Below are 27500 nucleotides of genomic sequence, written 5' to 3'. Positions count from 1 at the left end.
AGAAAACGTGCAGAAGTAAGCAAAAGAGTGAACGGTAAGTGGAAATGAATGACATGATAAGAGAGATGAGGTGAAAGAAAGAATTGTGCTTTGAATTATGAGTTAATGAATGAATGAATGAATGAGGGTCCTGGTGTATGTACTTTAAGACTGTAGGCTAAGAAACAATCGACAATCGTTCTCATAATAGTAACAATAGTAGACGACAATAAGAATAGATGTACAGCTTACTGGTCTTAAGAAAAAAGGAAAGAAAAAAAAAAAGGGTTTGTTTATTTTATTGTGTCTCATTAAGTTCTTTTTACGTCAGATTTATTATTGTGATTTATAGAGAATATTGTATTTCAATGTATTTATAGTTATTGCAGCTGTATTGTTGGTTATTATTATTATTATTATTATTATTATTATTATTATTATTGATGTAACAGCGAAGTCCACAGTAATAATACTAATAATAATACTACTAATAATAATAATAACAATAATTCAAAAGCTTTGTCGTGTTTGCTTTCGTTTATGTATGTATGCATGTGTGTGTGCGTGTGTGTGTATACTCCTTCTTTGCTCACTGTATTATATTAGGGTGTGCGTAATAAAGTTACAGATGAGAGAATGTGTACATAGTGGAATCCTTTGTGTGTTTGTGTGTGTGTGTGTGTGTGTAATAATATCATGAGTGCATGTATGTATGTACGTATATTGGTGTATATACGTAAGTTACAAGGATTTATGTATACCAACTTATGTATGAATGTATGACTGTATTTAACTAAAGATATGTGTACGTACAAAAATGTTACATGTATTACTGTCAGTCAATGGGATCAAATCTCACGTTTCACCTGGCCACACCTGCCCTGACATCACCTGACCACACCTGGCATCACACCTTACCAAATATGCCCTACCCAAAACTGCCCTGCTCACACCTAACCTGACATGGGCACACCTAACCACACCTAAGCGTCCTGGCCACACCTATTCACCGACACCTGAGCTACGTGACACACCTGCGTGGCCCGGAACATACACTAGAAGAATGTCAATATTAATAATAAATGTAAATATCTGATGGCAGTTTCATCTTCTTTTCTTATTCCTTATCCCCTTCCCTTCGCTTCTCAGTCCATATCATTAATTTATCATGTCCTTCCCTTTTACCCTCTTCCATTAAATTATGTAAAGGTGGGGAGGGTTTTTTTCTTATCCTTTTCTTATTATTCATAAAAATTGTCACTCTTTCTTTCCCACGTATCTCTTCCATTTTTTTCCCTTTCTGTTATTCAGTTTTCTGTCCCTCCCTCCCTTCCAGTGATTTATCTAAAGTTCTTCTTCTTCCACATTTCCTTCTACATTAATTTGGTCCATTTAGCCATTCCTTCCCGCATTTCACCAGCCTCGTATCGTTTCCTTGATCTCAATCCGTCTGTCTATCTGAGTTCTGAATCTCTTACCGAAGCACATAAAAGCAAAGGCTGAGTTAGGGGGAGGGGAAATGTCCACAAGGAAATGCCCAGATAGAAATATGTAAGTCCCCACATTCCTCTCTGTCTGTCTGTCTGTCTGTCTGTCTCTCTCCCACACACCCATCACCTGCACTTCATACCCTACTCACACAGATGAGGGCATGCATGGGTTATGAGGTGAAGGCAACACAAACCATTACTGTTAACATCACTCCCGATACGTCCATTTATCACATCACCCTCCTCTGCCTCTCTTTACTGCAGCGTGTCAGTGTTCATTGCCTGGGAGTGCTAAGAGAGAGGGTGTGGTTTATATACATATACTCAGGATACATTTGCTTCAGTAGTCTCATAATAGAAGCCATTCCCTCTGTAGCTATGAGAGATTGTGTGGCTCGGTGAGTGAAGTGAAAAATACGTGAGGTGGGTGATGTTGTGTGTCTTTCCCTGGTTTGTTTGCGTGTCTATTTCTCTCTCTCTCTCTCTCTCTCTCACTTTCACTTTACAAAAGAAAACCAGAAAAATACGTAAAAGTAAATAAAATAATAAAATACAAATAAAAGTTTAAAAATATCTGTCATCAAATCATTTTCAAATATGAAAGTTTTCTTTTCTGAGAGAGAGAGAGAGAGAGAGAGAGAGAGAGAGAGAGAGAGAGAGAGAGAGAGAGAGAGAGAGAGAGAGAGAGAGAGAGAGAGAGAGAGAGAGAGAGAGAGAGAGCAAGTGTGGAAGAAGTAATTCGAGGGAAAGCTGCTTCAGAAGGAGGAGGAGGAGGAGGAGGAGGAGGAGGAGGAGGAGGAGGAGGAGGAGGAGGAGGAGGAGGAGAGCAATATGTCTGATACGATCTGGAGTTATCAAGAGCAGGTGGAAGAAGAAAAGGAGGAAGAAGAAGAGAAGGAGGAAGAGGAGGAAGAAGAGGAAAAGGAAGAGTAGGAAGAAGAGAAAAATAATTAGAAAAAAAGTAAAGTATAAAAGGGAAACGTGGAAGAGGAAGAATCAAAGGAAGGAAAAGGAAAGAAAAGGAGGAGGACGAAGAGGAGGAGGAGGAAGACGAAGAGGAGGAGAAGGAGAAGGAGAAGAAGGAGAAGGAGAAGGAGGAGGAGAAGAAGAAGAAGAAGAAGAAGAAGAAGAAGAAGAAGAAGAAGAAGAAGAAGAAGAAGAAGAAGAAGGAGAAGGAGAGGGAGGAGGAGGAGGAGGAGAAAGAGGAGGAAAGATGAAGGACAAAGGAAATGAAGACAAGTGAGGAAACAAGAACAAAATAAAATGTTGCAATATTATGACGGAAATAAAGCAGGAAAGGAAAAAGAAAGAAATAAGTGAAAGTAAAAGAAGAGAAAATATACAGAGAAAACATTCGATTTAAGGAAGGCAGAGGAACAGTAATGAAAAAAAAACAAGGAAATAACAACAATAAAGATAGGAGAGAGAGAGAGAGAGAGAGAGAGAGAGAGAGAGAGAGAGAGAGAGAGAGAGAGAGAGAGAGAGAGAGAGAGAGAGAGAGAGAGAGAGAGAGAGAGAGAGAGAGAGAGAGAGAGAGAGAGAGAGAGAGCCAGATAGACAACTAGACAGACAAACAGACAGAGAGTCATTAAGAAAAGATAGATAGGGCAAGATCAATATTTGAGAGAGAGAGAGAGAGAGAGAGAGAGAGAGAGAGAGAGAGAGAGAGAGAGAGAGAGAGAGAGAGAGAGAGAGAGAGAGAGAGAGAGAGAGAGAGAGAGAGAGAGAGAGAGAATAAATACGTGACAATAAATAACAAGAAAGAAATGAAGAAAAAATGCAATAAATGTTTAGATTATAAAACTGAGTGATTAATTTATTTGTTATTCATGATTTATTTATTTTATTTATGTATCCAGTCATTTATTCTTACTGTTTGCCCATTAATTCACCTACTCTCTCTCTCTCTCTCTCTCTCTCTCTCTCTCTCTCTCTCTCTCTCTCTCTCTCTCTCTCTCTCTCTCTCTCTCTCTCTCTCTCTCTCTCTCTCTCTCTCTCTCTCTCTCTACACGTGGTGTCATTTCCAGTACAAAATTACATCCATTAGTTTTCATGAAGGACAGAGGAGGATAGCTCTCTCTCTCTCTCTCTCTCTCTCTCTCTCTCTCTCTCTCTCTCTCTCTCTCTCTCTCTCTCTCTCTCTCTCTCTCTCTCTCTCTCTCAAAAAGAAATAAGGAAAGGATCTGAAAAATTTATTATACTAATGTCAAGAGAGAGAGAGAGAGAGAGAGAGAGAGAGAGAGAGAGAGAGAGAGAGAGAGAGAGAGAGAGAGAGAGAGAGAGAGAGAGAGAGAGAGTTTACATTTCTCAAAACTGCTCTCTGGATAATCATTGCCATCACTATCCTTTCCTCCTCCTCCTCCTCCTCCTCCTCCTCCTCCTCCTCCTCCTCCATCAACGCCATCACCTTTGAAATACTACCATACACCCACATTCTCCTCCTCCTCCTCCTCCTCCTCCTTTACGTCTTCCCTCACTCCCATCACTTTTCCTCTACTCTCCCTTCCCCTCTTCCCCTTTCTCTCCCCTCTCCCCAGCCACTCTTCCATCACCACCTCCACTATCATAGGAGTCTTTCCCCAGTTTCCTCCCTCTCAGTTTTTCCTCCTCCTACTCTCTCTCTCTCTCTCTCTCTCTCTCTCTCTCTCTCTCTCTCTCTCTCTCTCTCTCTCTCTCACACACATTTAAATTCCCACTCATTCTCTTCCTTGGTTTTCATTCCTGTGTGTGTTTCTCAAATTGTCTTTGTGTCCAATCTTGCTTCCTAATTTAGTCTCTCTCTCTCTCTCTCTCTCTCTCTCTCTCTCTCTCTCTCTCTCTCTCTCTCTCTCTCTCTCTCTCTCCACTCACCCTCATCCCCCCTTCCCTCTTCCTTTCATTACGTCATTACACACTGGTTCACTCACTCACTCCTACAGTCTCGTTCATTCTCACTCCCTTCCTCGTCCTCTTTTTTATTGATATATATTTTTTCATTTGTTTCCTTCTTTTAATGATTTATTTATTCCTGATCTTAGAGGAAAATTTTTGAACTTCTGAACAGGTAAGGACCTTCGTTAAAAAAAGAGTTTAGAAATTTCAATTTAAGATTTTCATGCTGTCCCTTTCAACGGTGCTCTGCGGTCAAAGATTACTGCACCCACGGCTCTTACTTCCCTCTCCAGTCACGGTAGGAAGGGTTGTGGAAGAGGGAGAGTTGGGGAAGGGGGGAAAGGAGAGAGGGAGTGGGAGGGAAATGGGGAATGCGGTAGGAAAGATGAGTGCAAATGGTTAGTTTTATGAGTGTTGGAAGCTTATGGTGTGGGATAATACGTACACACACACACACACACACACACACACACACACGTACATACGTCGTACATACATAAGCAGTTCGATCCAATCTATTGAATTACGTGTGTGTGTGTGTGTGTGTGTGTGTGTGTGTGTGTGTGTGTGTGTGTGTGTGTGTGTGTGTGTGTGTGTGTGTGTGTGTCAATATTACTACGAATGGCACTGCTCACTCCCTTGGCACTTAGCTTGGCTCTCACTTGGTCCAGTACAGCGTGAGCGAGCAGATAGGAGTGTCAGACTGCTGAGTGCCTGCCCCTCCCTAACGCCTCGGTCAGTGCCAGTGCCAAGGGGTGAAGGAGCGAAGGAAGGAAGGAAGGAAGGAAAGAAGGAAAAAAGAAGGGGACGTGACAGGAAGAAGGATAAAAGTCCATGTGGTTCTTTTTCCCCTCGTGTTTTTTCTAAAGTTTGTTTTGTTTTGTATGTGTGTGTGTGTGTGTGTGTGTGTGTGTGTGTGTGTGTGTGTGTGTGTGTGATAAGTGGAGGTCTGACTCATATGCTATTTTTGTTTTTGTTTGTTTGGTTGTTGTTTATGTGTCTTGGTGTATTGGTTTGATATACAACGATTTTTCTCCCTCTTTCCTTCCTTCCTTCCTTCCTTCCTTCCTTTGCGTTTTCCTTACGAAAGAAATATATTGTTTTTGTCGTTTTTTTTTTTATACTGTTTTCTGTATTTTCTATCTATCCATCTAGCTGTCTATATATTCTATCTATTTCTACTTAACGTGTGTTTCTAGTAACTTATACGTATTACGTACTGAAATTGTCTTCTTTCCTCCATTTCTTTTCCTTATTTTTCATCCTGTTGTTTTTCATTTCTTTTTTCCTTCCTTTGTTCACTCGTTTTTCTTTTCCCGATCTCCTTTAACACCTTTAAAATTAGAAGTTTTATATAATTTTTCCCTTTTATTTTTCCTTCCATATTTTATCTTTTTTTTTTTGTACAAACACTCTCGAATATATTAACTCAATACTTTATTTATCTGCTCATATATTCATCGATGCATTTATCTTACACATTAGTTTACTGCTGCACTGCATGATTGATTTATTTACCTCTTCACTCATCGTCTTAATTTATTTGGTTTAGTTCGAATGGTTATTTTTACCGAGCCATCTATTACTACACTGCATGCTTGATGTACTTACTATTTCATTCGTCACTTTGTTTATCAAGTTTAGCTCGAATCGTGAGTTTGTTTTGGTCCACACCTGCTGCCCCTTGCGGAGACTCTACAGGCGCTGCTATTACAACCTTGGTAGAGCCCTTGGTCCCTTTTTCTCAATGTCAGGATTGGTTTTCAGGTTTATCTTCCTAGTTATCTTCTTACTTCTACTTCTTTTATCTTTTTCTCCCATTCTTTTTTTTCGCTCTTCTTGTTTTTTCAAAGTTTTTCAGTCAATCTTTTTTCATCTTCGTCTTCTCTTTCTCTTCTTACTGCAAGAGGTTATGCTACTGCTGGTACTGCTACTACTACTACTACTACTACTACTACTACTACTACTACTAATTTAATAATGCTGCTGCTAATATTACCACTGCTACTACTAACTCTTATTCTTCTTCTTTCTTCTTCCCTAATCTTCTTCTTCTTCCTCCTCCTCCTCCTCTTCGTTCTCTTTTGCCGGAATCTTCAAGCCTCTCCAGCACAAGTATTTCAAACCACGGATTTCCTTCTTCCTAACCTTATTTCTTTCCTTTTTTTTCCATCTCCTTTGGTAATGTCCTTCTCCTCCTCCACACTCTTTTACCTCTTTTCCCCTCCTTGTGCTATTTCAATAACACTGCAATTTCGTTTCTTCCTCCTTTCTCTCCTCCTACTCTTCTCTTCCTTCTTTTGCACCTGTTACTTCACCGTCGATATTTTTCTCCTTTCTCTTTGTTTTTATTTTATTTTCCCTTATCATTCTCTCTTTTCTCGCGCATTTACGCAAACACACAAATGCTGTTATCTTTTTTTTTTCATTCCCTGTCTTTATTTATTACTATTTTCTCTATCACACGTTTCTTTCGTTCTTTATCTCACATTCAAATAAATAAATAAAAAAAAAGATACTTTTTTTCACTTCCTTTTTTCTTTCTCTCTTCTTCCATATCCCTCCTTTCTTTCTCTCACCCTCTCTCCCTTCTCATCACGCCCTCCTCTCTCTCTCTCTCTCTCTCTCTCTCTCTCTCTCTCTCTCTCTCTCTCTCTCTCTCCAAACAACTAAGAAGTCTCATTCTCTCCGCTCTTTACACAAAATTGCACAGTCTCGCAAGCCCAGATGGTGATGACGTAACCTTCAGCTCCTTATAGAGGAAAACCTGACCTTTGAACTTGTAAGACTGTGGCTGGGCTTTGTTGGGGGAGTCATTTGCTATTTTTCTGTTTACCTGTTTGTTTAGTTGGTTATTTAGTTTTATTTTTCATTTATTTATTTTTTTCTTTGTATGTGTGTGTGTGTGTGTGTGTGTGTGTGTGTGTGTGTGTGTGTGTGTGTGTGTGTGTGTGTGTGTGTGTGTGTGTGTGTGTGTGTGTGTGTGTGTTTATTTGTCTCCTTTTTCTCAGCATCATTATCTACTTATTGTTCTTCCTCCTCTTTGTCCTCCTCCTATTATTATTATTATTATTATTATTATTATTATTATTATCATTATTTATTCCTCTTACTATCATTGCTTTTAACTATTGCTCTTCTTCCTTCTTCTCCTGCTCTTTTTCTTCTTCCTCCTTCTCCTCCTCTTCCTCCTCCTCCCCCTCCTCCTCCTCCCCCTCCTCCTTCTCGTCTTCCTAAGTGTCTGTCGAGGACACTGCGTCTCAGGAAGCGACAATATTACAACTCCAGTCTATCTTCGTCTTGCACTCACCGTCTCATTCTTCCTTTCGTCTCATTCTTCCTTCTCATTCTTCATTCTTCTCTCTCTCTCTCTCTCTCTCTCTCTCTCTCTCTCTCTGCTTGTAATATTTTCTTTATTTTCGTGTCTTTTACGAATTATTTTCCTTTTTTCCTTTTTCTAGAGGGGGAGGTGCGTTGCATTCTTTTACATCCAGGCTTATTTTTTTCCTCTGCCTTTGTGTTTTTAATAGTACCTGCGTTTCTTTCTTTCCTCTCTTCTTTTTTTAATAATTTTTTTTTCTTTTTTGTAACCAGCATTATTTTTTACCTCTGTTTCCGTGTTTATTTTCTCTTTTATGTATTTGATGTTTGTTTCTTATTCTGTTATTTTTTTTTTTTACTATATCCGCGTCATGCTTTCATTCACGCGTGTGTGTGTGTGTGTGTGTGTGTGTGTGTGTGTGTGTGTGTGTGTGTGTGTGTGTGTGCTGTTTCCACCTCAGTGAGTTGCTCTAAACACATACACACACACACACACACACAACAAACCGGGTGTCAACTTAACAAATCTGCCAGCAAGCTTCATGGTAATAAGAGATGTGAAACTCACTTTGGGATTTAAACTTGTAACATAAAGTAATGTGCACAGATGCTTCATTTGACAGAGAGAGAGAGAGAGAGAGAGAGAGAGAGAGAGAGAGAGAGAGAGAGAGAGAGAGAGAGAGAGAGAGAGAGAGAGAGAGAGAGAGAGAGAGAGAGAGAGAGAGAGAGAGAGAGAGAGAGAGAGAGAGAGAGAGTATAATATTACAATACCATATCGGATTTCAGCTTTCTACAACAAAGAAAAAAAAAAGTCACGTTTCTTTAAAATTTGCTTTCATTGCAGTGTATGAGTTTCATCAACAACAACAACAAGAACAACAGCAACAACAACAATAACAACACTAATAATAGCTCATCTTCCAATGTTGCTTTCGCCTTAAAATCTAAAAGCCTTACTCTTCATTTCTCCTCCATGTCTTCTCCACACCTCTCTTGCCTCTCCTCTCCTCTCTTCTCTTCTCTTTTACCATCGTTTGCCTTCCTCACTTCATTTCCTTTCCTTTCACTTCTTATACTCTCTCTCTAATTCTCTTTCCTCCACTTTTAGGCTTTCCTCTCATTTCCACCACTCCCTTCTATATGTCTCTTTCCTTCCCTCTTACTTTCCTTCCTTCTCTTCCCCTATGCTACAGTTTCTATATTCAATTCCTCCCCTCCTCACTATTCATAGCTCTCTCTCTCTCTCTCTCTCTCTCTCTCTCTCTCTCTCTCTCTCTCTCTCTCTCTCTCTCTCTCCTTAGTCCTAGTTTCTCTATCCACTTTTTTTTTGTCGTGAGAAAAATTATGTGTGCAATATGTTTTTTGTTGTTTAAGAGGGCTTTATAGGTGTGTGTGTGTGTGTGTGTGTGTGTGTGTGTGTGTGTGTGTGTGTGTGTGTGTGTGTGTGTGTGTGTGTGTGTGTGTGTGTGTGTGTGTGTGTGTGTGTGTGTGTAACTGGACTTGCAGATTTGAATAATAATGATTTTCTTTTTACTCCCCTTCACATATTTCTGCACTTATTCAGACTTATAACACTAACATATAACAACAATAAAAAATTCTTTACCAAACACTGATGAATGAAGGCACAAGAAGAAGCATAAAGAAAACTTCAAATAACGCCAATGAATAACAACAACAATAACAACAATAACCTCCCACCATTCACAGGGACCAAACACGAACGAAAAGGACAAGAAAATCCAAAATAACAAGAGGAATAAGAGGAAAGCACAATTAACTAAACAACACTCAAAGGGAAAATAAACCACACACACATTAATGAAGGAAAGATGAAAGACGGGTGTGATGAAGGCAATTAAGCGAAAAGACAGGTATGCGTGTGAGGAGAGTTCATCAGGGCAGGTGTGACGATCTTAATTAACAGGAGGCTCAGGTGTGCTGGGTCTCATTAGCAACAGGATGCGTCTCATACAGGTGTTGGTCGTGGTTACCTGTCTGTATTCAGGTGAGTCTGATTAGGTGTTTGTTGCCTGGGTTTTGTGTTTTGGTGTTTATAAAGGGAGTGTTTTAAAGGTTTATTTTTTTTTCGACTTTTTTTTTCTATTTATTTATTTATCTATTTATTTATTTTATTTATTTATTTATTTTTTTTAAGAGGTGTATTCGTGTTTGTGTGGGTTTTGTTTTTGAGGTATTTTTTTAATGGTTATTTTTTTTTTTTGTGTGTGTGTATGTGTTGAGGTTTCTTTCAATGCTATAATGTCTCTAATCAATTTTTAAAAGCATCAATATTTTTACAGTTGCAATATTCTCCGCAACATTACAACCATCACCATTACCACTGCCATAAAAAAACACTTAGATCTTTACTCCCACCACCACCACCACCAGCAACAACAACAACAACAACAGCAGCAACCACAACAATACAATGCAACACAACGCAACACCACAAACGGAGGGAAAAAAATAAAAAAAATCAGTAGCTAAGCATCGATTAGAATATTCCACGAAATTTAAAGTATCTAAAGAAAGTCAGCTAAATATATGAAGTTAGAAACAGTTAGATAGATAAATAGATAGATATATAAATAGATAGATAGACAAACAGACAGATAAATAAACAGTCAGACAAAGACAAAGAAAATCAGACAGAAACAGAGACAGGTGGAAAGACAAGTGGACACACACACACACACACACACACACACACACACAGCTTAAGCACGTCCAACGCAGAGAATTTCAGTACCAAAAGGTATCGAGCTCCGTTACATGTTGTCTATGAAACCGAGCACCAAGAATGCACACACACACACACACACACAAAGACCAAGTTTTCACTCACAGGAAAAATTCAGAAGGGAGAAATCTAATACTTTTTACGTAGGTGGGAAAATTAAAAGACTAAACGAAAAATTAACACTGAAGGATTGACGAACTTAAACTCCTGGATTATTGACATCTTTTACTGTGTTCGCGCTCAGTAAATGGGTCAAACTGTAGCATACATGTAGTGCTATTCGACTGTTCGGTATAAGAATGCACTTTTTTTATTCCAGCACTTTGTATTTTTGTAACATCACATCCTTCTCCTCTTCCTTCATTTTCTATTACTTACTACTTCTCTTCTCTATCCAATTCCTCCTCTAATCCTACTTGTATTTTTTTCTTCCTTCTCTTATTATTAATTTTTTTTTCTATTCCTTGTATTCCTCCAACTTGTTCTCGTTCTCAATCCTCCTCGTCCTTTTCATTTTGCCTCTTTTTCCTCCATTTTTTCTGCTTCAGTCATTCTCATTCTAATCACCCTTATTTTCTCATCGTCCTCTTATTCGTCATTCGCATCCTTCTCATTCTTCGTTCCCTTCTCCTTTCAACCCTTCTCCACTTCCTCGTTCTCATTCATTGTCACTCTTCCAGCCTACGTCAGTACCTCCCATCCTCTTCCTTCCATTTATCATAAGCACGCCCTCCTTTATCACCTCAGGAAATTGCGTGAAGGTGGTGTCACTACAAACTGACGTGTGGGCCGCCCCTCGCGTTGACGTGTTCCTCAGGGGCCGCCTTCAGGGTCAACGCCGCAGAGGGAACCAGCAGGACTCGCCCACGCCCCCAGTCACGGATGCGCTCACCGTATGTTATCGCTTCAGAAATTCCGCTTTCTCGCAAGAGGAAACCCACCTGTCCTACGCCATACCTGGGGTTCCTAATTACCTGCTGGCATGTAAGTTTGTGTGTGTGTGTGTTTCTGGGAATGAAATCGTTGGTTGTGTCATATTTGATTGGATTTTGTTTTAATTTCTCTCTCTCTCTCTCTCTCTCTCTCTCTCTCTCTCTCTCAGTGACACACATTAGAGTTACATTCACCTGTGACTTCTGGGGCAAACAAAAACAGGTGTGGATGTAATTAAGGCTTTTAACACCTGGCAGGAAGGGGAAGGGAGGGGAGGATGTCAATACACGTCTCGATAAGTAATTACCAGGTCGATGTGCTCACCTGACTGTTGCTAAATTCATACTGTGTGTCGGGATGAATGAGTGGTTGCGTGAGAGAGTGAGTGAGTGACTTGTTTAATTGTACTTTCTCTCTCTCTCTCTCTCTCTCTCTCTCTCTCTCTCTCTCTCTCTCTCTCTCTCTCTCTCTCTCTCTCTCTCTCTCTCTCTCTCTCGACACAATGCATATCTCGCACAAAATTAATGCAATGCGCCGGAATAAACATCGCACACACACACACACACACACACACACACACACACACACACACACACGGCAGGATAAACAAGATAAGATACCACAACAAAAAGCACCAAAAAGCAGATACCAGCGTGGAATAAATACATAGCAGAAGGCAAAAGAAGAAAGGAGAGGCGAGAGGAGGGAAGCACGGAGCCACAGTAAAGCAGAAGGTAGAAATGGACACGCTAATGTGATGGTGTGATTTATTAATGCGCAAATGCGAGGCCAGTGATGTCTTGGGCGACGGGGAGTAAGAAGAAAGATGACTACACTCTGTAAGGCCACTCAACACTAGATCAATGGCCGCTACTAAGTGCTTGTCTCCATTCCTGTAAGAGGCGATGCAGAAGGAGGTGTTCTCTTTTTTTTCTATTCCTTTCTGAGTTATATTAAAGATCAGGGCTTTTTTTTTTTTTCTTAATCAGCGGGCATTTATTTATTTATTTATTTTTCCATATTTTCGTTGCCTTTGGTCAGTATAAAGTTGCTAATTCTCTCACTGCTACTTCAGGCATTCTATCTTAATCAATCACTTTTCTTTCTTTCAGTTATATTAAAGGCTATTAAAGTGCTGACTCCCTCACTGCTGCTTGGGACATCCTTTCTTAATCGCACAGCACTCCGAGACTCTTACTGTTTGTCCCTCGGCCACCTCAGAGTAGATCTATCCGTTGAATCCTGGTTTTCTTCCTTGTATTTGTTTAAGGCTTCATACAGTGCTTCTGATTGTACGAACTGTTGTATTTACTCGTCGTAGTTAAAGAATGAAATATTGGTGGAAGAAAATAGTGACTGGTTACAGAGAGGGTTCATTTTTAACTCTCCCTTGATTTGTTTTGACTTACGTTGGAATATAAACAGATACTAACACTGGAGAGGTTTAGTCGTGTGAAGACGTGAGAGCAGCAGTGACTCTCGTACAATGCAGGAAAGTTATCGAACATCCTCTCTTCCCCAGTACTATAAAAAAAAAGAATTCCTGCATTATTAATTAGCTCTCTAAGAGGAACCCACGTAATGATTTCTACAGGTGCGTTATTTGGCGTGCTTTTTTGCTTCCTCCATGATGAGAGAGAAGATGCACGCACGTCGGATGAAAATGTATAATCGTCATCAGAAAACACGAACCATTATTTCGTAACCAGCGTGCGATTCAAAAAGTGGACGTGATATTGTTGATTTTTCACTGTTTTTTTTTTTTTCATTTTTACGCCAAGGAAATTAGTGTTTACGCCGCCACAATGTTAAATAGTAATAATAATGATGATGATGATGATGATGATAATAATAATAATAAATACATACATATATACTTACAAACACACATAAAAAAAAAAACACTTCTACACGCACACAATTTCTCGTTTCCTTTTTTTCCTTACAATAATAGAACAAAAATACACCAACATTCTAATGATACAAAAAAAAAAAAAAAAAAAAAAAAACAGAAATCCCTCTGAAAATAACTACAAAAATAGCATGCACGAAAAAAAAAGACAAAAAATAATGAAAACAATAAAACAAAGGAAAAACGAGTAAAAAAGAAAGAAGAGAGCAAAATGAACGCAAAAAAAAAAAACGAAACATATAACAAAACACGTCAACAAAATACACACACACAACCTCACTTAGTACTCTGATTCATAACGCTTCATGTAGTGGGTGGCGAAGGGGAGAGGGGAGAGGGGAGAGGGGAGACTTTCTGGAGAGCTTCCGTGCAGGTGTGGGAGTTGTGGGTGGTGGGAGAGAGAGAGTAAGGGAGAGGGAAGGATGAGGGCGCTGCGGAGTGGAATGTATTGTGGTGGAGAGGTTGACAGTCAGTGTTCAGGTGTTGTGAGTGTTACCAGAGAGAGAGAGAGAGAGAGAGAGAGAGAATTATTCAGAGGAGGAAATGAATGCTAATACCACATGCGCTGACATGCTAAGAGGCAAGCAGTGCAGCATAATGTAGCGCACCCCCACACACACACACACACACACACACACACACACACACACACACACACACACACACACACACACAAATGATGGCTTTCAGGAACAGACTAGAATGAACGGAACTGTGTGTGCGTGTGTGTGTGTGTGTGTGTGTGTGTGTGTGTGTGTGTGTGTGTGTGTGTGTGTGTGTGTGTGTGTGTGTGTGTGTGTGTGTGTGTGTCCCCAATCGTGACCTAGCCAAATAACCGTCTCCGTTATGGCCTCACAACATAATCGACGATCCTCATGACAAAATAAAATAATCAAGCCCATGCCAACCTGTAGCACATTACGCCGCTGCAACACTGAACACTTAGCTGAATAGCAACACGTGACGCAGCTCCACTGACAACACTACAAGCAAAATCAATGAGTAGCGGGTGACTTCATTCCCAATGATATACTAGGGAATAAATCAGACCCACACCGACTCCGACTCCCGCACTCACAGCCACAGCCACACCCACACCCACAGCCACACCCACAACCAAACCCAAACCCTCAGCCACAGCCACAGCCTATACCCACAGCCACAGCCACAGCCACAGCCACATGCACACCCACACCTACAGCTTCGGCCACAGCCACAGCCACACCCACACATCTGCATCCACAGATCGCTTCGGGCCGCAGTTCCGCATCCTGCTGAACAACACGCGCGTGGAGGGTCTGGACGAGTACGTGACAGGGATGCAGCTGGGCGTGTGGACGCACTACTGCCTGCTGGTGACACCCGGCATGGTGCACCTCTACGTGGACGGCACGTTTCAGGTGAAGGCGAGTCACACCATGCCCCTGGAGGAGCTGGACCTGACGGGGGTGCTGGTACTTGGGCAGGAGCAGGACGAGCTGGGCGGCGGGTTCGTGGTCGGGGAAATGTTCCTGGGCAGCTTGGCGCAGATGGACATCTGGAGCAGCGCGCTGTCTGACGATGACGTGCGGCAGCTGGCCAAGTGCGGTGCCGAGCTGCACGGAGACGTGTTTTCCCTCGACCTGGACCTGGAGGAGATGGAAAACTCCAACGTGGAGGTGACGTCAGTGGAGCTGGGCGACCTGTGCAGCGAGCTGGACATCAAGACTGTCATCCACTCCGTGTCCCTCAACTTCCAGGAGGCGATAGAGTTCTGCGGCAAGACTGGCGCCCTGTTGCTCGCCCCCTCCTCCTGCGCCGCCGCCAGCCTCTTCTACAACCAAAGTCTGGAGTTCGCTGATGTTTGCCAAGATTCTTTCTGGGTGGGCGTGACGGACGCGGCCCAGGAGGGCGTGTGGCGGGCAGCGGGGAGCGGGGCGCTGGCCACCACCTGCTTCACGCTGGACCCAAACGGCGCCGAGGCCGAGAACTGCGTGTCCATTCGACTGGAAAACGGCGCGTGGGACGACCGCTCGTGCCAGCAGCCGCCTCGGTGCTTCGCCTGCGAGGCAGTCACTGATGTGCGGGCGGGGCAGCCGCGCCCCCTGGTGCTGCGAGGCTTGTGCTTCAAGACGCCCGAGCGGAGGTTCTTTGAGGTGCTGGGATACATCAACGACAGGCCGTTCTTCCACGGCTACTACGGCCTCAACATCTACGCCACCGAGGACGACTGGTGGGAGCTGCTGGACACTCGCACTAACAGGACTCTGGCGCGGGGCTACCCTCCCTGGGACATCGGCTACCCGGTGGGCCGCATGGCCTGGACCACCACCGCAAAGTTCTGCAACTTCAGGAAGAACGAGGATATTGAGCTGAGCCTCACGGTGTGCAACGCCTCGGAGATCGCCTGCTCGGACGGCAGCTGCGTGAGAGAGGCGGCGCGCTGCGATGGCCGTTACCAGTGCCCGGACCTGTCAGACGAGGACGACTGCGCCCTCGTCGCCTTTCCATCAGGATACCGCCTGCAGATCCCGCCGGAGCCTCGCGTGCCGGGGTCGCCGCAGCACATCAACGTCTCCGTGAGCTTCCTGCGCTTCCTGAGCATCGAGGACACCAAGTACTCCATCACGGTGGAGTTCATGCTGGACACCGCGTGGCGCGACGGCCGCCTCAACTTCAATAACCTGCGCCGCGACGCCGACGACAACAAGGCGAGCGTGGCGGAGCAGGAGCGGCTGTGGCGCCCCTCCATCAAGTTCACCAACGTGCTGGACGGCAACGTGCGTGTGCTGGAGCGCGGCCTGAGGGTGGCCAAGACGGGCACTTCCAACCCACGTGGCTTCAACGAGGTGGGGGGAGGTGAGGAGCCTGCGTGCCACACACCTGAGTGGTCACACACACACAAACACAAACACACACACACACACACACACACACACACACACACACATGCACGCACGCACGCACTCACGCACGCAAACGGTACATCAAACAATGAGCGATAAAACACATTGCCTCATCCTCTGTTTATCATTACAACATTCCTGCGTTCCTTGGTACTCGGAATTCAAACTTTTCCCAAAATCAAAATGCTCTTTTTCTTTCACTCAAATTTCATCTCTGCGTCAACTTTCTTACTTACAACTTGTTCCTCCAACCCTCCTTCCTTCCCTCCTTCCCTCCCTCTCTCTTCCTCCTTCCTCCCCTGGTTCCGCCACGCTTCGCTCAACTTTCATTGCATTTCGAGCCCAGGTGGAGTCGCTCCCACCTCACCTTCCCTCCCTCACACATTCACTGGGGAGAAAAAAAATGAACTTGTTGGAAAAGATGTGAAGCACTGGGTAAAGTTGCATGCTGAGGAGGAAGAGGAGGATCAGGAGGAGGAGGAGGAGGAGGAGGAGGAGGCTGGCGGTGATGGTAATGGTGGTTGTTATAGTGGCATAATTTGTAGTTTTTTGTGGCATGCGAACCTGATTTTTCCCTCAAAGTTTACGTGGCTACACCGTTTGGCAAAGACGCACCGCTATTCATCACCATCACCTCGCTTCTACCACCACCACCACCAAACTCTCCCCACCATCACTTTCCAATCTCCTATATCGAGTAAAAAAAATCATTATTTTGAACATTCTTTTAAAAGACGAACAAGTTTCCTCCTTCTGCACAATCATGACTCCCACATAGGACTCCTCCCTTTAAGAAGACACCCATCCCCCCTGCTCTCACTTCCCAGCCTCCCTCCATGCCGCCTTCCTCCACACTCACACGTACCTTCCTGTCTGTCCACATTACCACCCACAGAATACCCGCGTCACCATGTATTGCCTCAGTCAACACGTGCTTCAGTATTACATCCCCTTGAAGGAGATTATATTTAATACTGATATTCTTACCTCATTTTTGACTCCCATACACACACACACACACGCACACATCCTTACAAAAGTACATACCAGAACTTAAGCTTTTCATTATTCCCTTCAGTTTCCTTTAATCTTTATAAAGAGGAAGGTTAGGTTAGGTTAGGTTAGGTTAGACGAACTCAGCCCCAGTACGAGAGCAATTTAGAGTTTTTATATATATATATCTCTTTCACAAGCTTTACGTGTTTTATATTAAAAAGACCCAGGAGACAATTCATCTCGTCATCTACACAATTCCCAAGTATTCGTCTAACAGGAAGAACATCATCAAAATACACAAACTGGCTGATGAAAAAGCGAATCAAGGCATACATGCCATCCCTTCCCGCGCATTCACAGCAATACATCTCGTATTCAACACCACTGTACTGAGCTGAGTTGAGTTGTTGGTTGGGAGTGTTGCCTTTGAAGCGGCACTCATGCACTGGCGTGTCCCTTCTCACTGTCTGGGTGTTCTATTTTCTTCTTTCTCTTTCCTTTTCATTTATTACCCCAAATTTACGCACTGTTCTCTTAGCATCCTCAATCTATTCATTTTTCAAACAGGTATGTCCTTATGATGCCCCTTTCTTCTTGTTTTTCTTCCTTCTCCCTTCGCCAGACACAGTGTACGAAGGCTGGTCTGGTGTTCTGATCGACTCCCAGCACGTGAGCGGTACATTCGACTGCACGTTCCACCTTTACCAGTATCCGTTCGACTCCCAGCGCTGCTCCGTTAAGATGCGCTTCGGCCGCGACCTCGGGAACCAGCTAGTGGTGGAGGACGGGGACGCTGAGGTGCAGTATTTAGGGGCCGCCATCCTGCCCTCCCACAGGCTACATAACTTCACCATCAAGAGGGTAGACGGGCAGCAAGGCATCACGTTAGCGGTGGGTGGCGGCGGTGTTGGTGGTGTTTGTGTTTGTGACTGTAGTTGTTGTTGTTGTTTTGCATGTTTTCTTTTCTTTTCTTTTTTTTCTTTATCTTTTCTTGCAGATTTTTTTTCTTTTCTTCTTTCCTTCTTCTTCTATCCTTCTTCTGATGTGTTTGTCTCTTCTTTTTTTCTGGCTTTTCTTTCGTTTTCTTTTTCCCTTTCTTTTTTTTTTGTATTTGTTAATTTCTTCCTTTTTTTTCTGTTTTCTTCGTTCGTTTTTTTTTTTAATCCCGCCTTTTATCTTATCTTTTTCATTAGTTTTCATCTATTTTCCTGTTTTCTCCTCCCTATGTTTCTTTCGTATTATTCTTGTGCTTCTTCTTCTTCTTCTTCTTCCGTAACTGCTAATGAAATGGATCAGCAGTGAATGGAACAGATGAAAGAGCAAAAACTTATGGAATGTGTTTTTGTTTTTCTTCTATATTCACTTCTTTACTTTATGATCTTGGTGTTTTTCCTCCTTTTCGTCTTCTTAATTTACATTGTCATATCTCACTCGTCACGCTCCTTCGAAAATTTGATGCGCTTTGGTTATCTTGAAAGTGTTCGTTTCTTTGTTCTTTATCTCCTTCTCCAATCCTTTCTTCCTCAGTACCTTACTTCGCTGGAAATGTCTTCTTTTGTTTCCTCTTCCTTTGATCATTTATCTTTTATTAGCCAGTCATGTGTCGGTTGTGTTTGTCAGGAAGGTAAGGAAAGTGACAGGGAATAAGACTTTGAGATTGAACGAAGACGCGAAACAAAGTAGAAGCAAGTCTATCTGATCTGATCGACTTCTATCACTATGCAACATACAGGCTCTTGAGGGAAGGATTAAGATGCCAGCAAGCCTACAATTTAATAACTATTAGGCCTACATGTGGTACTCGTATTTCCCTGTAGAGATGTAATGTGTTCGCTCCCATATCCCACCCATCGTTCTTATTGGTAATGTTGTCTGATCATCTCTCTCTCTCTCAAAAAAAAAAAAAAAAAAAAAAAGTTCTTATTTGACCTTGAATTTTTTTTTCTTGGCAGCGGTTTTTTCCATCACATTCGTAGCTTTATTGCAACTTTACGTGATCAATGTAAGTCTCTCTCTCTCTCTCTCTCTCTCTCTCTCTCTCTCTCTCTCTCTCTCTCTCTCTCTCTCTCTCTCTCTCTCTCTCTCTCTCTCTCTCTCTCTCAGAATGGTAAAAAAAAAAAAAAAACAATCCCTCTTTTTAACCTAACCCTCATTAAAGTGTTTTGCTCTACTCATCCACTCAGTGAGATATGCAACACTACGTGCTTCCGAGAAAGAAAAGAAGGATTACACGGAGAGCGTTTCCAGTTTTTAAAGGTGGCTGTGGAACGAAATGTAACGTGTGTGTGTGTGTGTGTGTGTGTGTGTGTGTGTGTGTGTGTGTGTGTGTGTGTGTGTGTGTGTGTGTGTGTGTGTGTGTGTGTGTGTGTGTGTGCGTGCGTGTGTGATCAAGAAAGATGTCCCAATATAGATAGCAAGGAAAGAGTTAACCATCTCGTACATTTCCTTTCGTCATGCGCTAAATATTATACTGTGACAGTGGGAATCTCTTTAATCCATTCATATGCAGCCAAAATGAGATGACGAGGCATTTGGCTACCTTAAACCACCACCACCACCATCACTTTTCAATCTTCCACAGAGTAAAAAAAATTCAACTCATTCTGAAGGGCGTCTGGCAAAGTGGTGTGTGGTGAAGGAAAGAAGTCCTGAATAGGTAGCGGGGAAAGATTTAAGCTTCTCACGCCTTCCCCTTCGTCAGGCAGGTCTTCTTCAACCTGGAGCGGCGCCCTAGAGTGTTAGTGATCAAGCTGTTCATCCCGTCCCTCATGCTGGTGTCTGTGGGTTACGTGACGCTCTACATACCCAGGAAACTGCTGCAGGTGGGTGGCAGTTTAATCTTTTCCCTTCAAAGTGTGTTGTCGCTATTATTACACTTTCTTTCCTCTTCTTCTTCTTGTTTTTTTATCCTTAATCTTCTAAGCGTGTTCTTGCCATTATCACTTACATTTTTTCTTTTTTTGTTTTCTCCTTTTTTTGTAATCCTTTTCCTTCAAGACAAATTTTTACCATCACCACTTTCTCAGTTTTTTTTTTTACTATTATCACATATACCAACACTTTTTCTTTTCTTTTCTCAAATTTTATCATTATCACTTAAACGTCTTTTTTTCTTTTCCTTTCTCAGATTTGTACCATTATCCCTGAGACACTTTATTCTGTTCATCTTTCTTTTTTTTCTTTTTTTTACAGTATATTTTTGCAAAAGTTCAATAGCCAAGAAAAAAAAAAACTCATTCCCTCTCTCAGGTGAATTTCAGGTTAATTTGCAGGCACGGCAGGTAAGGCTTAGGAATGAAGTTAGGCGAGGTCTGAAGGAATGTGGTAGGGCGTGTCCTAAGGAGTGTCTTGGGCTAGGTCAGTGAGTGTTATTGATTTCACATAAACTAATAAACATTTTAAACATCAAGCCTGTGTTGTTTTATCTTACTAATCTATTTTTTTCTTACTTCTCCCAGATTACTGTTTCTAATAATCCACTTTTAGCTATTTTTCTATCTGTTTTATCTATCCTTGTACGTTTTCTGCATTATTTTCCTGTTTTAATCTTATATCCTGTTCCTTTCATATAACTTGCTTTTGTTTTCTTGTTTCTTTTTCTATTTCAATCTACGTACTCGGGAATTATCAACGCTTTTTTGTTTATCCATTTATTCATTTCATTTGTCTATTTTTTTATTCATCTATTTTTTTTTTTTTTTTTTTAAGGGGAGGGTGTCCAAGGTTCCAGATTTTTCTAATGTAACTTTTCTGGGGCAAGGCAGGGGAGCAAAGTAGGCCAAGGAGTTTTCGCGAAAGTGTTCACGGACCGGAATTTTATTTTACATTTTCCTTTTGTCTTTTCAGTCCAGCCACACGTGAAAGTGAATCGCTGGTATTTTTTTTTTATTTTTCTATTTTTTTTTTCTTTCTGCTCGAGACTCATGCTATGTAAAAAAAAATTTCACTCTATTTTTGCAAACTTTCTCTCTCGTAACTGCTCTTATTTCTCCTCCTCCCCCTCCTCCTCCAACTTTTATTTTATTTTTCTTTCCGTAATCATGGAATCTCTGTTCACTTTTATAACAAATGTTCTTGGAGTTTCGTACATTAAACAGGCTCTCTCTCTCTCTCTCTCTCTCTCTCTCTCTCTCTCTCTCTCTCTCTCTCTCTCTCTCTCTCTCTCTCTCTCTCTCTCTCATCCTTAAGATCCCTCCACTTTCACTCTCACCTCCTCTCGTGCCTTCTTCCCTCTTTCCTCTCTCGACCTCTCTCTCTTCAAATCCCTTTCTTCATCCTCTCCCACAGCCTCTCTCCTTCCCTCTTCATCCCCTCTCATCCTCTTCTCCATACCACGTATCCTATCAAACTTTCCCCTCCGGTTCTTGTCAACACTCTCTCTCTCTCTCTCTCTCTCTCTCTCTCTCTCTCTCTCTCTCTCTCTCTCTCTCTCTCTCTCTCTCTCTCTCTCTCTCTCTTTTCAGATTCTCACACTTTCAGATTCTCACACTCTCCTTTATTCCTTTATTTACTCCTCCTTGCTTTCCATGTCTCCCCTCGCACTTTTTTCTTAATCTCTTCCTTCCTCTCTTCTATCCCTCCTTCCTTTCTTCACTGCTCCCTTGTGTTTCTGTTAAAATGGTTCTTTCGTTTTCTTTCTCCTTTTTGTTCAGTCCCCTTAAACAATCTTCTTTTCTCTCTTCCTTCCTTTATTTTCCTCCTCCTTTTAAATCTTCATCCAGTTCTTTTCTTATTATCGTGCTTCTGTGTCCTTCCTCTTTCTTTCTCCAACGCTTCTTCCTTTCCGTCCTTCCTCCTTGTCTATCTCTTTATCTATCTATCAACCTTTCTATCTCTCCTAACCACACACTCGTCTTTCATCCTTCCTCGCCCTAACAACGCACTTGTATCAACTACCTCACCTGTAACTCCCTCATTCTCTCTCACCCTGCCCCCGTCACAGGCTCGTCTCATCGTCAGCCTCACCACCAAGCTCGTCCTGTACACGCTCTTCAACCAGGCCTCGTCTACGCTGCCGATTACAGCTTACATTAAACTCATCGACATCTGGTTCTTCTTCTGTATCTGCACTTTACTGAGCATCATTCTCGTGCACGTGTTAGTCGAGCATTTGCCGGAGGAGGCTGGGCAGGGCGGCAAAGTGGTGCAGATCCCCCCATCAGCCGCTGCAGTGAGGATAGTGAACGCTGTAGGAGGCGCTGAAGGAGGGAAGAAGGATAACCTGAATTTTAGCCTAAGGACACATCGGGCGGGGATCTGGTGCCTCACAGCTGACAGGGCGCTGAAGATAATGAGGTATTGCATTGTACCTATTGCCACAACCATCTTCCTCGCCTTCTACTGGATTGCGATCATGGACAATTAAGAGCTGAGAGGAAGGGTAGGGAAGGGAAGATAAAGGAGAGGAAGGTAAAGAACAGGAGAGAAATATGCTAGGTGAGGGACAGGTGAGGCAGGAGAGAGAGGGCTAAGAGACAGGTAAAACGGGTAAGTGTGAAGAGGAGCGTGAAATTATTTAATAGACTGTACATCATGGCATACAGAATATATATATGCAGATGTATTCCTGAGTTATTGTTTGTTCCTCGAAGTGTATCTCTCTCTCTCTCTCTCTCTCTCTCTCTCTCTCTCTCTCTCTCTCTCTCTCTCTCTCTCTCTCTCTCCCGCAGCGTGTTGTTGTGTCGCCTTCAGTCCATTAGTCAGTCAATCTCTCTGTGTATGTGTGTTTGTATGTATGTCTGTCTCTGAATGGATGGCTGAATGGCTGGATGGACGCATATGTGTCTGTCTGTCTGTATATATGAATGTCTCTCTCTCTCTCTCTCTCTCTCTCTCTCTCTCTCTCTCTCTCTCTCTCTCTCTCTCTCTCTCTCTCTCTCTCTCTCCTCCACACATACACTTCACCGGAATCATATAAATACAAATGAAAATATACATAAAACAAAACTAGAGAGAGAGAAAGAAAACTCATTTACTCACCCCTACCACTACTACCACCACCACCACCATCACCACCACCAGTACTCGTCAATGAACTAATACAAAATAATAATAATAGTGATAATAACACAACCATTACTCTCCCTCTCTCACCTTCCCTTGCATACCTGAGGGAGACACAGGCAATCAATAGTGACGAATGAACCACCGAGTCAGGAGAGTTACGAGTCCATGATATTCTTTTCACCTGCTTTTTCTTCGACGCCTCTTCTTTTTTGTTTTCTGTTGTGAGGAAAGATGTAGTGTGGATTGATGTGTGTGTGTGGTTGTGGTATTTTTTTCTTCTTCTTTATCATAGATGGGGATGTGGTGATGTAAGGAGGAGGAAGAAGAGGAGGAGGAGGAGGAGGAGGAGGAAGAGGAGGGTCCCTACGTACCGTTATGAACGCGGTTGGTTGCTGTTGGCTGCCGTTTTCTTCCAAGCCACGATCAACAGAAAACTATATTAATAAAGGCACAACTCAAGAAAATGTTATACCTTAGTTTACAATTCGATATTTGAATTGAAGGTCGAGTTTTGACAATTCGATATTTGAATTGAAAGTCGAGTTTTGACAATTCGATATTTGAATTGAAAGTCGAGTTTTGACAAGAAATAAAAGAAGAAAAGTTGTTGTTACCTTACTCTTCCTGCTTCATTTACGTCACACACCTGAGCTTCTCCCTTCTCCCTCCCATCTCCTCCCCCATTCCTCTTCCCCCCTTCTCCACTACTTCAAAACCCATTATTATCTCCATTCTCCCTCCTTCCATCTTCCCATCTCCCATCCTACTCCCCTTTACCTCCTCCCATAACAAACATCCTTCCCTCCTCCTCCTCCTCCTCCTCCTCCTCCTCCCAATATCTCTCCCCGCCCGTCAACTAAACTTTCATTCAACAGCTGTCGTCTTCTTCTTCTTCCTCCTCCTCCTCCTCCTCCTCCTTCTCCTCCTCCTCCTCTGTCACCTCTTCCTGCTCTTCATTCTCGTTAGAAATAAAAGTGAAAATGCACCTAAGGAAATGAATTAGTTTTCTAACTTCACGCTCAGAGATCTATTTTTCTCTGTTTTTCTCTATTATTTCAAAGCCTCGAGAGATAATTCACTTAGAGAAAAGATACACACACATACACATTCTCTCTCTCTCTCTCTCTCTCTCTCTCTCTCTCTCTCTCTCTCTCTCTCTCTCTCTCTCTCTCTCTCTTTCTCTCTCTCTCTCTCTCTCTCTCTCTCTCTGATTTTCACCTGTGCTTTCTTGATTGCACGTGATCACGCTTTTGTTTTTAAAATGACCAGATGGAACTGAGTATGTTTCAGACACACACACACACACACACACACACACACACACACACACACACACACACACACACACACACACAAAGCAAGCAAGCAATTTAAAACGAGGTGAAAATTACATGAAGTCACTGAAACTAAAAAAAAAAAAAAGCTGCATTTACTTTTTTTTTTTTTTTTCACCCGCATGTCACATTTTTAGAGCAAAGTCCTGTTGGTCGATCATTTCCATCATGTTGGGCAGGTAATGAACAACGCAGGTAAACACGTGACGCATTCCGGAAGCAGGTGAGCGTGGGAACTCCATTAATTGTGGAATGGTGGGCTTTAGGAAGGCAATCACGGCGCGAGCAAAGGTGAACAGGTGCAGGGAAATGATTGGACAGCCGTGACAAAAACTGCGTTGAGTTATGAGTGAACGATTTTTTTTTTTTTTTTTTTTGTTATTTTGTTCTCTTGTGTGGTTATGGTTCGGGATTGGGTGGGGGGATGGTGTCAGGGAGGTGTGTGTGTGTGTGTGTGTGTGTGTGTGTGTGTGTGTGTGTGTGTGTGTGTGTTAAGTGCTAGGGGAGTAGGAATTGTGTGTGTATTGGAGCGAAGGTCATTGTTCTGTATTTTTTTTATTCTCTCTCTCTCTCTCTCTCTCTCTCTCTCTCTCTCTCTCTCTCTCTCTCTCTCTCTTTCTCTCTCTCTCCCCCCAACCTAACTAACCAACCAACTAAATAAATAAACAAATAAAAGGGAAGACTTGTGTTGGAATTTACTGTTTCTTAGTAATAATCGGTCACTCAACATTTACTGGCAGTTTTTCCAATTCGTAGCCAATGTAATGCTTGCAGGTGGCCGTGGAACAAGAGAACGTGACTATGAGTGGTTTGTGATGAGGGAACAACGAACCAGTTAGCAGTGGAAGGGTTTGTGTGTTGGTGGTACTGTTGTGAAGAGCAACTGAAAGGAGAGAAGCGTAAAGAAAGCTGGTACAGTTGAACATGAGCAAAATCGAGAATGAAAATAAAAGTAAATGGATACATAGGGCGGATAAATAAAAGAATGAATGAGCAAACAAATAAACAAACGAATAAACAAATGACAAAGTGATAAGAAAAGGGATAGAAATAAAAAGAGACTAAGACTACAACAAAAATTTCTGAAGATGAACAAGATGAAAACTCAGCCAGAACAAATGTCTTAAACACGTCATGAAATCTGTGTGTTGTTGTCGTCATTTGTGTCACGGGCGTCATTGGTGAAGCTTTCCTTGCGTGTGGCGAACCGTTTGCTTCATGCACCGCCACAATGCAGCCACGCCATTTCCCACTAATACTCGTAAATTGCAATTACTATTCATTACCACCTACTACTGCTGCTACTCCTCCTCCTCCTCCTCCTTCTACTCCTACTACTACTACTACTTCTACCGCCGATACTCGTAAATTATAAGTGCTATTCAGTACCTACTAATTCTACTGCTGTTACTACTACTACTACTACTACTACTACTACTACTACTACTACTTCTTTTTGTGTACTTCTGCGACTAGAACTTCTGATAGTAAAGATAATTTAAAAGAAAACATGAAATATACGTAAATATATCTGTACATTACATACATACACAGAAACAGGTAAAAAGACACGGTCATACAGACAGACAGACAGACACAGAGGAATAGTAAAAGCAAAGAATACACAGACAGATAGACAGACAGACAAACAAACAGGATGACAATAAACAGGGAGGCTGATCAGGGAAAAGACACACAGAAAGACGGACAGATAGGCAAACAGACACTAAAAGCATGACAAAAAAAAAGAAAAAAAAAGAAAGAAAAAGAAACTGGAAACGTATTTTCTCGTTCGTGTCCAGAAGTCACGCATCACAAATACCAGTGTGAGTGTGTGTGTGTGTGTGTGTGTGTGTGTGTGTGTTTACTAATATTTCCTCCCTCCCTCCCTTCCTCACTCTCTTCTCTCCATTTCCTCCCACTTCTCATATTCCCATCTTCTCTCCCATCCATCATTTCCACTTTCATCTATGCTTTCTCTCTCTCTCTCTCTCTCTCTCTCTCTCTCTCTCTCTCTCTCTCTCTCTCTCTCTCTCTCTCTCACTCTCTCCTATCTCTGTCATACCTTCCTTTTTTTTCCTTTCTCATTCTTCCTCCTCATTTTCTTTTTCTTTTTGTTTTCGTTTTCTTTCTCAGGCCTTTCTCTTTTTTTCTTTCAACCTTTCCTTAACTTTTTTCCATCTACATCTCTCAAATACTTTCTCCCAGCCTTCTTTCCTTCCCTTCTAGTTCTTTCTTTTTTCCTTTCTTTATTCTATCCTTTCTCCCTTTCCTTCATTCTTTCCCTTTCATAATTTTCTGTATTTCCTTGTTCTTCTCTTCCTCACACATATTTCTCTTTCCTCTCTATCTCCCCTAGCACTCCTTACCTCCTCATTACCTTTCTCTCTCCAATTTTTCTTCTCCCTCGTATCTCCCCTTACATAATACCTACCCACCCCATCCCTCCTACCTACAACTCCCCAATTACTCCCCACCCTCTACTACTTCCCAGCTTCCTAATGAACGCTCCTCCTCTCCCTCTTCCTCTCCCACATGCTCTTCCTCATTAGCTCCCCTCACCTATGTTCTCCTCTCCCTCCCCTCCCCTCCCCCTTACCTCACCTGCCCGTCTGCATTCACTTTTCTTTCTCTCTCTCTCACCTGGTGCTCTTCTTCGGCACAGTCATGAGAAAATTATACCTGCGTGTGTGTATGTGTGTGTGTGTGTGTTGTACCTAATCATGTGTGGTGTGGTGTTGTGCTGAGCTAATGGTGAAAACTTTTTGGAGATTGTTGTTGTTGTTGTTGTTGTTGTTGTTGTTGTTGTTGATAATGTTGCTGTTAACTCTGTTGTTATTATCATTATTATCATCATTATTCTAACTACTACCACCACCACCACTACTACTACCACTACCACCACCACCACCACCACCAGCACCACCACCACTATGAAAATTACAATAGAATTAACCTCACCACATATAATAAACAGGATACGTAATAGACTGTAAACCCTATTAACCCCCTCTCTCTCTCTCTCTC

General features: G+C 42.3%; 1 protein-coding gene and 1 long non-coding RNA gene across 2 annotated transcripts in view; one reads left to right on the top strand and one right to left on the bottom strand.

The window, feature by feature from the left end:
- LOC135110484 (uncharacterized) overlaps window positions 1–27500 on the bottom strand; it is a 107581-nt gene that overhangs the window by 39104 nt on the left and 40977 nt on the right. The gene's annotated exons all lie outside the window — the stretch shown is intronic.
- Window positions 17225–23004, top strand: LOC135110482 (glycine receptor subunit alpha-3-like). Its single transcript, XM_064022839.1, has 3 exons — window positions 17225–18024; window positions 19839–19955; window positions 22076–23004. Exons 1-3 carry the CDS (start codon window positions 17875–17877, stop codon window positions 22496–22498), a joined length of 690 nt encoding a protein of 229 aa, XP_063878909.1. The 5' UTR covers window positions 17225–17874; the 3' UTR covers window positions 22499–23004.

Source organism: Scylla paramamosain, chromosome 20 (genome assembly GCF_035594125.1).
Source record: "Scylla paramamosain isolate STU-SP2022 chromosome 20, ASM3559412v1, whole genome shotgun sequence".
Lineage (NCBI taxonomy): Eukaryota > Metazoa > Arthropoda > Malacostraca > Decapoda > Portunidae > Scylla > Scylla paramamosain.
The sequence above is the reverse complement of the archived record's forward strand: the minus strand, read 5'-3'. Positions and strand labels throughout refer to the sequence as shown.